Here is a 14,574-nt window from a genome sequence, read left to right as displayed (position 1 = left end):
ACAGGACCAGTGGTCAGGGATGATGGGATTTGTAGTCCCAAAACATCTGGAGGGCTGAGTTTGGGGGTGCCTGGTGTAGACAACACTGAGCTGAAAGGACCTTGGGAGGGCAGGTTTGTGAAAATTGCTGTTAGGAGGCGTGGCATGAGACTGACCTTTATTCTAGGACATTCAACCTGAATGTTTGCAGAGGAGAGGGATTGTCAGTTGTAGCTCAAGGAGCAGGGGTCTCCTAACAACCCCCAGTACCCTAACAAATTACAGCTCCCAGGATTCTTTGCTTTCTGTAATATCATCACTAAATGTATGCTGCCATTTGCCAGCCCAGTCACCTTCAAGGCACGGTGTGTGTCCTCCGGCAGCATCATAAGTTGCCAATACTGGGCTGCAGCAACCTCCCCTCAAGCATTCAGTAGGCTAACCACATCACAGCTGTTTGAAGCCCCTTTGCTCAGGGTGCCCTGGCCTTCTCACTTGGGGGGGGGGGTGCACCTTTAGCCTTGCAGGTGATGTTGAACCACAACTCCCATGATCCTTGAGGGCATGCTTTCCGAGGCTGCTGGGAGCTGTAGTTCAACATCTGGAAGGCCACGGTTTCCCCATGACTGGTCCAGGATAAAGAGGTGCATCTATGGTGCCGACATCTTACAGCTTTGCTGCCTGAAGCAGATGTGAGTTTCACTCCAGATAAGCTGGAGGGCGGCAGGAAAGCAAAGGCTCCCTTCTGCTTTTCCTCTCCTGCAATTAATATTAAAGGTCATCTTCCTCATGTTTGCATCCAACACTTGCTCAGTGAAACATCCTGAGGCATGGCATCAGCATCCTATGTTAAAGGTTGGCAAGTTTTAATTCTTTTTACTTTTAAAATTGCTGTGCGCACTGCAAGATACCCATTTTGCAGAAGAAACACTGATAATGCTTAGGCACAATCACTACCCTCCCCTTGCTAAATCCCTCCAAAACTTAAGAACAGTCATGCTGCAGAGTTGGAGACCAGAGGTCTAGCATCACAACTGTGAAGGGCTGGTGGTCGTTTTCACCTGAAAGGGAGACCTCAACTGTGGAGGCAGTCCTAGCTAGATCAAAAGGGAAGAGGCAGCCAATGAGCCTCTTCTCTAGAAGTGGCTCTTCTGAATCTAAAAGGGAACTTATCCATTGTTGCTCGATAGTGCCCCAATCCTCTGGGTTTGTCATTTTGGGACCTGGTCCACTTCTTCCAATGTGTCCATGCAGAGAAGGCACAAAGGGGCCACAGTTTCTTACAGCAGAGCAGAGGCCATTTCAATATGTCTCCTAGGAGCCTGTTCTCTGTGTGGAAGGAGACTTGCAGCCCCAGGAAATAAACATTAGGGAGTAAAGGGAGCAAAGGACTTGGGATCTGCAACTCTATTAGAGGATGATGTGCAAAAGCGTCCAAAAACCCCTTTCAGAGTTACAAGGGTGGAGAAGGCAGTGTGGAGGACCCCGCTGAATGCTTCCAGAGAATCTTCTTTATTAAGTAATGTACAAAAAGTTTAGTTGGTGTAGACTTTAGTTTCAATATTTAAAAATCTGGTTGCTTAGAGTCAAAGAACAAAATGCCAGACAGTTTAACTACAGCAGGAAGAGGAGGGAGAGTGCCCACAAGAGGAAGGCTCAGCAGACAGACCACGTACAAGTAACTCACATGGTGTAACCGAAACCCCCAACTCTTAAGTTGCACCAGAGGCCTCATTGGGCTGGGTTGAGAGGAGGGAGAAATGGGGGCTTTTTCTCCAGCAGAATCGGGAGAAAACAAATCCTTGGTTGTTGTTTTTTAAAAAATAAAGAGTCTTTTAGGCTGGGCTGGGGGGGGCATTTAGCCCCCCTGTAAGGAGCACCGCCCAGCTAGAAGCCACTCCCTGGCCTGACCCCTGTGCCAGGACACAGCCAGGCAGAGGTGACCCCAGCTGGGAGGGAAGGGCAGGAATGCCGCAGCCCTTAACGGTATTGGAACTGGAGGAGACAGCGAGAGAGTCCTTCGCTGCTGCACAACCCCAGCAGCCAGGTGCTAGGTAGAAGGTTTGGGGCAGGGAACGCCCTGCTTGGAGTTCATCAGCTTCTCCACCATGGTGCGGGCATAGCGGAGGCGGCTGGCCAGTTCCTTGCAGCAGCCGAACTCCTCAATCAGGCTCAGCTTGTAGGTGCGGAACTCCCGCTTCTCATTGATGTAGGTGACGGCTGCCATCAAGGGGCACAGGATGACCTTGGTGTGGTCCTGTGGGCAGATAATGGAGAAGATACATGCAAGAGGCAAATTAGCACCAGCTGGGCTCCTTCAGCTCTGAGAGGCAGCCACAGGGGATTAGGATGGTGGCATCAATGCAGTATACGAGGTAGCAGTTTGTAAAACCAAACCACACACAAGACAAAGCTGGGAAACCAGTGGTGCCTATGATGACTATTCTGGGCCTTCGCAACTCCTGTTGGTCCTAGAATCAGCTTGGCCAAGGAGGGAGGTGGGTGGGAGTTGGAGCCCACGAAAACCTGGCTATTCCCAGTATAAGGAATATCTGGATCAAGGTTTCCCAAACTTGGGTCTCAAGCTGCTGTGGGAGACTACAACTCCCATCATCCCTAGCTAGCAGGACCAGTGGTCAAGGATGGGAATTGCAGTCCAAAAGCAGCTGGAGACCCAAGTTTGGGAAGCCCTGCTCTGGATCCATTTAAGCCAGTGCAGGTAACTTCATGCCCAGGGCCTTCATACAATCCTCCATTTGTGCTCAGAACTCTCCCCAGGCCACCCTCAGCACTGGCCCAGCTTCAGATATGCCTGGATGGGATGCACCCTTCAACTCTGTCCATGCCTCATGCTCACCTGGATGGAGGAGATGAGTGCATGTCAAAATCTAGCCTGCTGCACAAGGCTGAAGTTTGTGTCGGTTGCTCCGCCCCCTTTTGCCTCTGGCCCCATCCACCACTGACATGTGGCCCCTAGAAGGCTACCCAGAATGGAATGCAGCCCCTGGGCTGAAAGGATTCCCTGCACTTTGCTGTAAGCAGTCAGAGATGATGCCAGAACAGCATTCCACAAGCGCGCTGGCTTCATAATCCCCAGAGGAGTTCTGAAGCCAAAGGAACTGGAGTAGGAAGAGACTCAAATCTTGCCCCTTAGAGAGACAAAGGCGAAGAAGCCAGGGCATCCTCCTCTGTGCCCTTGGAGGCATCTCGCCCTCAGTCCCTCTCCTTTGCCTGCTCTCAGTTCCACCTTTACGCCATCAATGGCTACTAGCTATGATGGCTCTGCTCTGCTTCCACAGCTCGAGGCAGCAATGCTTCTGAATGCCAGTTGCCAGAAACCACAAATGGGAAGAGGGCTCTTGTGCTTGGGTCATGCTTGCAGGTTTCCAAGGGGGCACCTGGTTGGCCACTGTGAGAACAGGATGCTGGACTAGATGAGCTATTGACCAGATCCAGACCAGGGTCCTTTTAGGTACAGTATTGGGGGGGAGGCAGAATTAAACCTGTTCAAGGAGAGATGCCTGTGACACCCCAAGCTGAACCAGTTGACAGCATGGACAGCCAGTCAGCCATTATTATTATTAATTCAACTTCTAAGCCCATCTTTCCTCCCTAAGGAACCCATTGATTGTCCCTTTTGGAGGATGGGGGGGATAATTTCTAGCTTCAAAACCCACCCCCAAATACATGCAGGCTGGCAGGGTGGGGAGAGAGAGCTTCCCCGCTCCTGTTAGGTCACCTGGAAGAAGTTGATCTGCACAGTGCCATTGCTCAGGTGCAGGATGATGGCGCTGCGAGTGCGGAACCAGTAGCACATGTAGGGGAGGCGGGCCAGCTCGTCTCCCTCTCGGGGGGTGATGTTGGCTCCCGCCTTCAGCAAGTGCTCGCTCATGTAGTTGCGGAAATAGCTCAGCAGCGTGATCTGCAGGAGACAAAAACAAGGGCCCATGTCAGCAAAACAGCAGTGGAGCAGAGGCAGGTCTCAAAAAGCTACGTTCCAGCAAAGGACCCTGCAAGGCTTGATAAAAGGTTATTGGCAACAGAAGCCCAGATCTCATAAATGCATCCTCCGCCCAACAGGATTTAAATGCACACACCCCCTTCAGCCACACAGACACCAGAATAGTATGAAAGAAAGTCCTTCTTCACACAGCGCATAGTTAAACTATGGAACTCACTGTCACAGGGGATGGTAATGGCGAACAACCTAGATGACTCTAAAAGATTAGACAAATTCAGGGAGGAGAGAGCTATTGATGGCTATAAGCTATGATGGTTAGGCTGCAGGTATTCAATGTTCTGAATATCAGTTGCTGGAAACCACAGCAGGGGAGAGGACTCCTGGGCTCCCATCTGGCTTGCTGGTTTCCCACAGGGGCATCTGGTTGGCCCCCAGTGGCCACAGGATGCTGGACTAGATGGGTCACTGGCCCAGCTGCAGGGTTGCTCTTAAATTCTTAAGTAGCCTCGTACTTGCAGGCAGCAAGAGCCAACAGCCCTCTTGTTGCCACCAGACCCCTGACCTCACATGGATGCTGCCCCTTCCCAAAATGAGAACGGTGGTTTCTTTTGCAAGGAAAAAAAAGATACCCTGGGGCCGAGCGATGGCTGGAAGTCCCTAGCACCTTCATCTCAGATACAGAAATACAGCTGCTCAGTGGCAAGGGTAGGGGCACTTTGCACATGGTCAAATTTAGCTGCCACCACGAGGCTCGAGTCACTGACCTTCTTGCTGAAAGCCTCTGGGTAGGAACGTGCGTTGAAGTACGACTCAGAGCCATTTTGCTCAATGTACTGCAGGCTGTCCCCGTCGTTGTACATAATCAGGCGGGTCGAGTCGTTGAAGAGGACCCCAACGCTGTTGTCACACAGCTGGTAGCCTGGGGTGAGGAGAACAGGGGGGAGCACTCAAAACCTGCCTTAATTTCAAACCAAGGAGAATCTTGCCTTTCCGTGGTCTCAGCTGTCTCCCGCAGAGAACCCAAGACTCTCCCACCCGAGTGGCCAGGGGCTCTGCCCGCAAAGCAGGTGCTTATTATCTGTTAATCAATCAATCAATTTGTATACCACCCTATGCCACCAGAGCTCAGAGGCCCCTTGGTCATGCTTTGGCAGAGCTCCGAGGCTTCCTCTTTCATACAGGAAGCACCAACTAATCACAGGCACCACAGACAATAACATCACATCTGGATAATTTCATTGCAAGCTCCTGCCCCCTTAGTGACTCCTGACACCCTGGGCTCCTTTGGGAGGAAGGTTTGAACCGAAAGGAATGAATAAAATAAACGCTGAGCAACGGCTCCCCCTGCCAACATCTCGCTTAATTTCTGGACAGATGTTCCACCCCTGGATTTAGGTCAAGGCTTCTTTTGGTATTCTCCCAGTTACTTTTGGTATTTCCCCCCAACATTTTAATCTGAGTCATGCAAAATTCATGCAAATAAAATCTGTATAGCCACAAAAACCACATTAGCATCATAAAGGAAACCAGCAACTCTTTCTTTCATCTTGCGGACTTCCCCGGTTCCTGAAATTGTGTCTCGCCCCACCCCCTGCCCTCCATGTATCCCCCCCCCTTATTATTCTTGTTCTCAGGAAAATAAAAAATTAAATGATTAAGAAGTAGTAAGGGTGGCCGCTTGGAACATGGGCTTGCCTCATTGATAGGTGAATTTTTGGTCTGTTCCCAACAGGACCAACTTGGGATGTTTTGCCACTTGAAGCAAAACATAAAATACCCTCCCCACCTCTTCCTTTGCAGCTGCCTCCCTGAGCTGAAGGTAGAGAGGGAGTTAAAGGAGGCTGGAGAGGGGTGGGCAGCACACTCTTCGGATGTCGGATCTGCCGCCTGAGGCAACTGCTTCACTTTGCCTCATGGCCCCGTTTCCCAAAGTGCACTTTCTCTGCCGGGACAGCTGCTGTGCCCAGTTGACTACCCACCTAGGCCGTACTTATCCGAGTAGTCCACCCATTTGCTGACCCAGAAGATGGGGATGCAGGCTGGGTCCTCAGCCTCCTCTGAAAAAGAGAATTGTGGTTACCAAATGGAGGTTAAGGAAGAGGGAGTGAAGCCCGCAGGCAAGCAAGGCTGGCTCAGGTACAAGACACACACACACAAACCACACCTTGTCGGATGGGTGCTCTTTCTGCGGGATTGGACCCATTGACCAGTGTCAGCTGCTGCAGGAGGTCAGCCAAGTGGCTGTCCACAGGACTCCTGGGCTCCCGCAGAGCCACCTCTTCTTCCTTCTCGGGCAGCTTCTCCAGCAAAGGGCTCTCTGGTCCTGTGCAGGAAAGAGAGAGAAGCATGGGATGCTGCCTTGTTCCACTCTTGGCTCACGGAGCTCAGCTTCCCAGTTGGAGATCACACCCTGTGCAGCCTCAGCCAGACCCACACACCTTTCCCACAAGTTCGGCTCACTCCATTTTGCCTGGGTTTCGCTGACAGAACTGGCACAGCTACAGGTGCCACATTATGCCCCTTCCGCATTTGTAAGTATTCAATCTTTTAGTGTGGCGGCACTTGCACTTTGAAGCAGTCCTTGCCTGCTGAGATCAAGCAGGCATCTTCGCTGTAAGATGCCTGCTAAAAACCATTCTCATTGGCCCAGATGTTTAGAAAGTTGTTGCGAGCTTTAATCTGTTTTTGGCCCGTTGTTATTTTAACTTAAGTCTTATTGTTGCTAATTGTTCTTAGTGATATTATTGTTATACCATTTTTTGTACACTGCTTTGAGGTTGGGGTTGTTGTTTTTTTACAAGCAAGTAGTGTATACATTTCATGAAATAAATAAATACAGTCGTACCTTGGAAGTCGAACGGAATCCGTTCCACAACTTCACTCGACTTCCAAAACGTTCAAAAACCAAATTGCAGCTTCTGATTGGCTGCAGGAAGCAGCCAAGAATGTTCGCAAACTGGATCACTTCCAGGTTTGCGTCTTTCGGGAGCCAAACCGTCTGAGTTCCAGGGCATTCGGGATCCAAGGTGCGACTGTACAGGCACTTTCCTTGTCTATTGATGAGTCTTATGAAACATTCTAGGTGTTGTTGTATCACTCTCCCCCCCCAGCCCCCTTATTCAGTTACTATCTGGGCTGCAAGGGCAGCCAAGCCTTCCCCCGCTCACCTTTGTTGACCACTGTGAGAGGCTTCCTCAAGCTGGCATCAAACCCGCTGGGGGCCAAAGAAAACCTAGGGGGTATCGTGAGGCAAGTGGTGGGCAGCCGTGATGGGATGTAGCCCGTGGTGAAAAACTCATCGGTCAGCAGCTCATCAATGGTGGGGCGGGCAGCCGGGTCGGACCGCAACATTTTCTGGATGAGGGTAGCAGCTATGGGGTTGATGTGCTGGAAAGGAGGAAGAGTGGCGTTGGGAAATGGAAAGAACACAAGACACAGGCAGGCGCACCAGCCATGAGCTCTAAACGGGGCCTGAGCTGCTAAAATGTCCTGCTTTACACAGCACGCGGTTAAACTATGAATCTCTCTCCCGCAAGAAGCAGGGATGGCTGCCAGCTTTGGTGTCTTTAAATGAGAATCGGGCAAATTCCTGGAGAAGGCTATTAATGGCTATTTGCCAGGATGGCTCTACTCTGTCTGAATGATTCTGAATGCCAGTGGCTGGAAACCACAGCAGGGGAGAGGGCTCTTGGGATCAGATCCTGCTTAAACATTTCTCATAACGGGCATCTGGGTGGTCACTTTGAGAACAGAGTGCTGGACTAGATTCAGTCCTATTTGGCCTAAAAGAGCAGGCACTTCTTATGCTCACACCCAGAGCACAAGGCCAGGTTCTAGGTTCCATATGGGCAGGGCTGTCTTTCTGGCATTATTCAACGGTACTCAAATCTTATGATAAGGTAAATGGAGGGTGGGGAGAGGAAGCAAGCAACCATGGCTAAATTGGGGGGGGGGATTGCAAAAAGTAGGAGGTTGAGGCGGCAGTGGAGGAAAAGAGGCCTGAGTAATTCACCACTGTGTTCTTCTTCTCTTTAGCTTATAATCAGTGTTGGGGAAACTTTGGCCCTTTAGAGATGTTGTTCTGTTCATTAAAGGGAATTCTGCTGTGTAGACATAACCCTAAACTGCTTTGGGGGCAGCTTCAGTTCTGTGTTTTGTGCAGACTCGATTGTTTCCCCCAAATTCACCCCACTTTGAGCCCTCAAAATGACTCAGCTTAGAAATTTGAATCAAAATTCCCCCTCCAGTTGCTGCCAACTCCAGTTTCAGGAGTTAAGGGGTGCCCACTTCTGACCCCACCCCACCCAACTCCAGACTCTCCCGTATCCAGGGAAGGCTGTACCGATGGAATGGTGTACTCGTTGTTCTTAATTCGGATGTACGTTTCTTTCAGACAGGAGGTTTCGAAGGGGGGCTTCCCAACCAGGAGAGTGTACCTGCAAGGAGAGACCATATATGGAAACCCATCAACTGCGGGTGCTGGGGGTGGAGAGGAACACTAGGGAGCCCACTGCCCACCCAAACATTCTTTCTCTCCCTCTTTCGTGGAACAAGCCGTGTTTACACCGCTGAAACTTGTTCCTCAAAATGCACAGAGCATGACCCACCCCACTTCTCACCCCTTCCCAGCACATTCAAGGTAGGGAAGGATGAAGCACAACGTAAGAGACTCCCCGCTTCCTTCCAGTTTGTGCAGAGACAGGCTGTGCCTAAACCAGCCTCTCCCCACCCCATCTGATGTTCTCCGGATGTTTGGGGCGAGAATTCCCATCCTAGGCAAAGACACCAAAGGCATTTGTCCTGGGCAGTCATCCCCACCAAGAACAAGTGATACAACCAGGCACATCCCTGAAAAGTCCCTCCCCCGTGAGAGGCACCTCTGGAAAGGAAACTGGAAGTGTTTTAGGGGGACGGGACAGCACATTTTTATCCAACTTGTGGAGGGAAGAGAAAGACAGGAAGTTCTAACACCACCCGACTTCATTACCCCAACTTCCCCTCTACTGATTTCCCGCCAGCATTGATGAGGAAAACCCCTGGTGTCCATTAGATCCACTCAAGTCTTACACTGCAGAACCACAGTAAAACATACATGATGCAGCCGAGGGACCAGACATCCACTTCGAAGCTGTGTCCCTTCTTGCCCAGCACCTCTGGGGCGATGTAGTTGGGCGTCCCGCACAGGGTCTTCTTCCGCTCGCCATCGTACTCCACCTTGGTGGCTAAGCCAAAGTCCCCTGGACAAACAGGAGGAACACAGAGGCTTCCTTGGTCAAGGCTACGCCAGAGGAGCCCCAAATGGAAGCATTAAGTAGCTTCCTTTTCAGAGGCAGACAGAGATGTAAAGGCCCAAGAAAGGGCAGGGGGTTTTTAACACAAGCACACTTCACATTGGAAGGTTTGGGGAACGCTGGCAAGGAGAACTCTCACAGGATAGGTTTTCTTTTTTGCAGGGAGCAGAGTGCTGTTTTAAGGCAGATTTGCTCCTTCAAGATGTGCAGTATAAATATTTTTATGCTCCAGTCCACTCCCACAACCTGGCACGGGGAGAATTGTGAATTGCTGTCTGCTTCCTTTTAGTGGCCTTTGATGGGAATTTGGAAGCACTAGAAGATGGATGGGGAACCTACAGCCCTCAGCTTAACTGAAAGCACAGGGAGAAGGAAACAAGGTTTTCCGAAGATGTCACACCTCTTGGTACTGAGCGCCTGCTCTGCACCCAAGCAGCACTTTGGGGGAAGTACCATTCCACAATACTGATGGTTCCTAACGATATGGTTGTAAGCTGTTTAATTCTTTTTAAAATATTGCTTTGAATGCCAAAACCCACCCTGAGACCTTTGGGTGATGAGTGGGTAATAAATGAGTAAGAATAAGAGTCATTCAGTTCAAACAGGTAGAAACCGAACAGCTAGGGTTCAATTGAAAAATCACATTTTTGGGGCGTTTTTGTATTGAAATATGTCAACCCTACATTTTGAAGCCAGATAAAGCCCACTAAAATTCCTAGATTACACCATCAGATTGTAAGAGCCACCTCCAAGCTAAATGAACAAAAACACAGGTGTTCTGGTACACCAGGTGGCATCCAATTGTTTTGTATCCAGGCTGCTTAAGCTCTTTCCCCTCCACATGCAGCACGATAGGAAACCTCCCTCCCCAGGCAGTGAGCCCATGGCCATATAATTCCCAGGCCCCCCACCCTGCACAAACCCCTTACCTATCTTCACCTCCATGTCGTCATTAAGGAACAGGTTGCCCAACTTGAGGTCCCGGTGGATGACCCGGTTACTGTGCAGGTACTGGCAGCCCTGGATGATCTGCCGCAGGTAGTAGCGAGCTTCGGGTTCCGTCAGCGCTTTCCGTCGCTTGTGCAGCTCCAGAAGAGACTTTGGAGAGGGAGGAGGAAAGAGAAAAGCACTTTAGGGAGAAAAGCCACTGAAGTGACCGAGGGGGGCAGGAGCTCCTCTCCAGGAAGCTGCCTTAGAAGACCGTCAGACTGCAGGTCCATTTAGATCAGTGCTGTCTATACAGAGTCAGACAAGGCCATGGCTTTCCAAGGTTTCAGGCAGGGGGCATTCCGAGCCCCACATGGAGAGACCAAGGAAGCTCTGTCCAGTGAGTGACAGACAGCCCCCTCCCTGCAAATAAGTGTGGGGCTGGAATGGAATATGATGCAGTTCACAGCAACTCTCTCACCACCCCTGGAAAGTTTGGCCAGGGCACCAGAGTGGATTGTGCTTTTCAAAGCACTGATTTTAGCAAGGTGTTGACATGTAGCGACTGGCCCAATGTCACACCCAGGGCACTTGATGGCTGAGTGAGGATTCGAACCCTGCTCTCCAAGGTCCTTGTCTGACACTCTAAACATGACACCACACCAGCCACAGGTCTCTTCTGATGTTCTGACTGGAGGGCAAATGCAAGGATGCCAATATTACCTTCTCTGCCCGCAGTCTACTTCTGTTGACCTCAGGCCCGCCTGAAACCTCCTTTCCCTGCCCCATATTCCTCCTCACAGCAGGGGTTTCTGCCATCTCCGGGTGGGTCCTATGTGATGTTGCTTCCCTATTCACACCAGCCTTTGGTGCCTGTCACAAAAATTGTGTAGTATACCAACCTCCCCGCTTTTAAGCCAAGGTCTGCAAACATCCCCAACTTTTTTGTTAAGATTCCTGTATTGCAGGGAGTTGGACTAGATGACCCTCGGGGTCCCTTTGAACTCTACAAGTCTATTATTTTAGGATCACCAGAGCTCAGCCAACGGGCAAGAGGGGTTCACAGGTGACAGGTAGACTACAGGCAGTTTCTGGGACCTTTGAAATGTGGACAATAACTTTAACAGTTTCATCACCCCTAAGGCACCAAGGCCATCTTTCCCAGCTAAAAGTTGACAGCTAAACTCTGGTGCTTTCATGTATTGCTCAACTTCCCAGATCTCAGTGAGGCTGTTCAGAACCAGTCATCTCATTCCATAGCCAGGGATGAGAGAGGGATGGAAGGTTCAAGCCTTCCTTTATTCAATTTATTTAATCTGTACACCACCCTTCATCCAAAGGTCACAGGGCTGTTCAGTACACAGAAATACAAGATGAGGACACAAAATACATGATAAAACAAAAACAAACCAATAACCCCAAATAAGTTTAACTTAGGAGGGAGATGACAGAAGCAGATGAACTTAAGTCAAAGGCTATTGATGGAACCCTCCATTTCTGGAGTGAGGGAATCTTCCTACAAAGCAGATATGTCAAGACAAGGAGGAGGACTACCTAGCGTGGTTGGTCGTGGTGATTACGGGGAAGGTACTCTGCAGGTGCTCAGAGACGGCTTGCATTATCCCCTAAGTGCCGAAAACAGCGACTTGGAACGACACATCCAGTCGCTTGGGAACGCGGCCAACAAAGGCGCCCACCCTACCCCACCGAGAGGCCGTCGCCTGGGGAACCGGATCCACGCCCTCCCCTTGCCAAACCGAAGCTATGGCTACGGCCTGGCAGTTCCCAGGCCTGCCTAGCCGGGGGCTGCAAGAGGGTCGGTCCCTTCAAGCCCACCCCCCAGCCCGGGGCTCTGCAGCGCCCCTCCGGCAGCCCCGTCGAACAGCGAACCCCGAGCCCGCCGCGGCCGCCGCCCTTTGCGCGCCCTCCCCCTTCCCGAGTCCTCACCCTCCGCCTGCAGAGCTCGAGCACGACAAAGACGAAGTTGGCGTCCTCGAAGAAGCCGTGGAAGCCGACCACGTGGCGGTGGTGGAGGCTGCGGTGGATGGCGATCTCCATGGACATCTTCTCCTTCTGCGGCGCCTTCAGCAGCAGCGACTTGGGCACGATCTTGCCCGCGAAGACCTCCTGGCTCTCCACGTCCGTGATCTCGTAGCATTTTGCGAAGCCGCCCTTGCCCAGGAAGCGCCCCAGCATGTACCGCCGGTGGCTCCGCGGGTCCAGCAGCACCTCCGGGATGGCCTTGCTCTCCTTCAACGCCGCGGAAGACGCCCGGCTCCCCCCGGCACCACCGCTAGGCGCCGCCGACGCCCCCGGGCGGGACCCTCTGCTGGGCACCGCCGCGCTCATCCCCGACGCCTTCCTCGGATGCTGCTCCGGAGGCTCCTTGCGCTGCGCTCCCGTTGGGGCAGAGAGTGAGGGTGGCGCTGCTGTGCGCTCCGTCCAGGCTCCGTGACAGCGATGAGCAGCAGCAGCAGCCACAGCGACCCGGCCGACGGCTTCTGCTCGGTCGCTGCACCAATTTCAAACCTAGAGCCGAAGCGTTACGGAGCCCCGAGCGCGCTCCTCATTGGCCGGCAGGATTTAAACTCCAACCCGCCTCCAGCGCCGCGGAGCACGACGGGAACCGGAGCCCGCGAGGGAGGGAGGGAGCGAGCGAGACCGGGAGGCCGTCACCGTCCCAGCCCCGCCCCGACAGCAGCGGGCAAAGCGGCGCCAGCGCAGCAGCCGAGCGCGGCTTGCGCAAAGCTGCTGCTGCAGCGCGCATCCGTGGGAGTACGACCTGTCTAATAGCTGGAGGGCTTTACTCCCGAGTAAACATGCGGAAGGGAGCGCTTCCAAGTTCCGTCGTAGGTCTTTGCTGGGACCCCTGCGGTGCAATGCAATGGAGCGGGCCGGGCTGCAGGCGTAGGATCTTTTTGGAGAGCCTCGCCCGGGCCCCTGGAGCGAGTCGGGGCTCTCTGCCAAGTGCTTGCTCGCGTCTTCGGCTAGAATGGCGTCGCCGTCTTGGCTTTTCAGCCGTTGTTGTATTGGCGGTTGAGGTTTTGAACTTATTACTATCGATCTCTCTGCTGTCGTGAGCCGGGCTGGAAATGTTAACATTAAAGGACAGGAGGCAAACTAACATACTAAACTGTTTTCAGTGTCGATACATTTGTCCCTTGTTTATAATTTTATGGCCCTAATGAGCGCTCTATTTTTTTTAATATAATATATATATATATTGGCAGTTTTAAAATAGGTTTATACACAAAATAAATAACCCCACTTACTTCTGAGTAAGCCGAATTTAATTCAATAGGACTTCTGGGTGGACATGGGTAGGGTTGCCTATAAAGATGTGTTGTGTAGTGGACTAGGACCTGAGAGACCTGGGTTCACATCCCCACTCTGCCATGAAGTTCATTGGGTGTCCTGAGACCTGTGTCTTAGCCTACCCTACCCAACAAGGTGGTTCTGAAGGTAACATGGGGGGAGGGAGAACTTTGTAAGCCACCTTGAGCTTGATGAATGTTGGGCTATCAGAATACCAGGGAGAATTTACAATTTGGTCATAATTGTTTATAATCCAATATTATTCATTTGCGGGACCTGACAGGGCCTGCAAGACAGAGCTGTTTCACCAGGTCTTTGGTCAGGGCGCAGCCTGACTCCCTCCTCTGGCAATCTGCACAGAATTTTGCTTAACGGTTGCCATCAATTTGATTTTAATTAATTTTTATAATGAAATGTTTTTAGAATGTTGGATTATTTGATTGTTGTTAGCCGCCCTGAGCCCGGCTTTGGCTGGGGAGGGCGGGATATAAATAAAATTTATTATTATTATTAAAAACAATGGGAATGGAGTTAGGTGTGATCACAAAGAGAATAATAAGCCATTGTTTTGGTGCTCAGGGGCAGTCGCCCTTCAGATCTGTTGTTAGACTCCCATCAGCCACAGCAGCCAATAAAAACATAAGAATAGCTTGCTGGATCAGGCCAAAGACCCCCAGCATCCTGGGGGGAATGCTCCAATAGGAAACCTAGAAACAGGATTCCTGATCAAGAGCCTTCTCCCTTCCAGGAGTTTCCAACAATTGGTATTCAGAAGCACTGCTGTCTCTGTGTGTGAAGGCAGAGCATAGCCATCATGGCTAGCAGGCATTGATAGCCTCATCCTCCTTTAAAGCCACCAAATTGGTGGCCATCACTGCCTCTTGTGGCAGTGAGTTCCATAGTTTAACTCAGTGGTCTACATCCAGTGTGCTGTGGTATCCTGGGGTGCCAAGAAGAAGAAGATTTATACCCTGCCCATCTAGCTGGGTTTCCCCAGCCACTCTGGGTGGCTTACAACATATCTAAAAACAGAGGAAAAACATCAATCCTTAAAACCTTCCCTAAACAGGGCTACCTTCAGATGTCTTCTAAAAGTCAGAT

General features: G+C 51.3%; 1 protein-coding gene across 1 annotated transcript; it reads right to left on the bottom strand.

Annotated features, from left to right (window-relative positions):
- Window positions 1-1,472: 1,472 nt before the first annotated feature.
- PLK1 (polo like kinase 1) lies at window positions 1,473-12,725 on the bottom strand. Its single transcript, XM_053364881.1, has 10 exons — window positions 12,106-12,725; window positions 10,161-10,329; window positions 9,033-9,177; window positions 8,283-8,376; window positions 7,108-7,327; window positions 6,105-6,263; window positions 5,920-5,997; window positions 4,705-4,859; window positions 3,719-3,901; window positions 1,473-2,236 (listed from the first exon to the last, which is right to left on the bottom strand). The coding sequence occupies exons 1-10, from the start codon at window positions 12,505-12,507 to the stop codon at window positions 2,030-2,032; spliced, it is 1,812 nt and encodes a 603-aa protein (XP_053220856.1). The 5' UTR covers window positions 12,508-12,725; the 3' UTR covers window positions 1,473-2,029.
- Between the last annotated feature and the right edge of the window lie 1,849 nt (window positions 12,726-14,574).

This window comes from Podarcis raffonei, chromosome 14, assembly GCF_027172205.1.
Source record: "Podarcis raffonei isolate rPodRaf1 chromosome 14, rPodRaf1.pri, whole genome shotgun sequence".
Classification (NCBI taxonomy): domain Eukaryota; kingdom Metazoa; phylum Chordata; class Lepidosauria; order Squamata; family Lacertidae; genus Podarcis; species Podarcis raffonei.
Note: the sequence above shows the minus strand (reverse complement) of the source record. Positions and strands in the feature narration are given on the sequence as shown.

Excerpts from the sequence above, each read along its gene's own strand:
- PLK1 (XM_053364881.1), bottom strand. The coding sequence starts at position 12,507 with ATGAGCGCGGCGGTGCCCAGCAGAGGGTCCCGCCCGGGGGCGTCGGCG. Across the intron at positions 9,178-10,160 it reads CGACATGGAGGTGAAGATAG|GGGACTTTGGCTTAGCCACC; the intron begins GTAAGGGGTTTG and ends CTGTTTGTCCAG. Across the intron at positions 2,237-3,718 it reads TGCAGATCAACTTCTTCCAG|GACCACACCAAGGTCATCCT; the intron begins GTGACCTAACAG and ends ATCTGCCCACAG.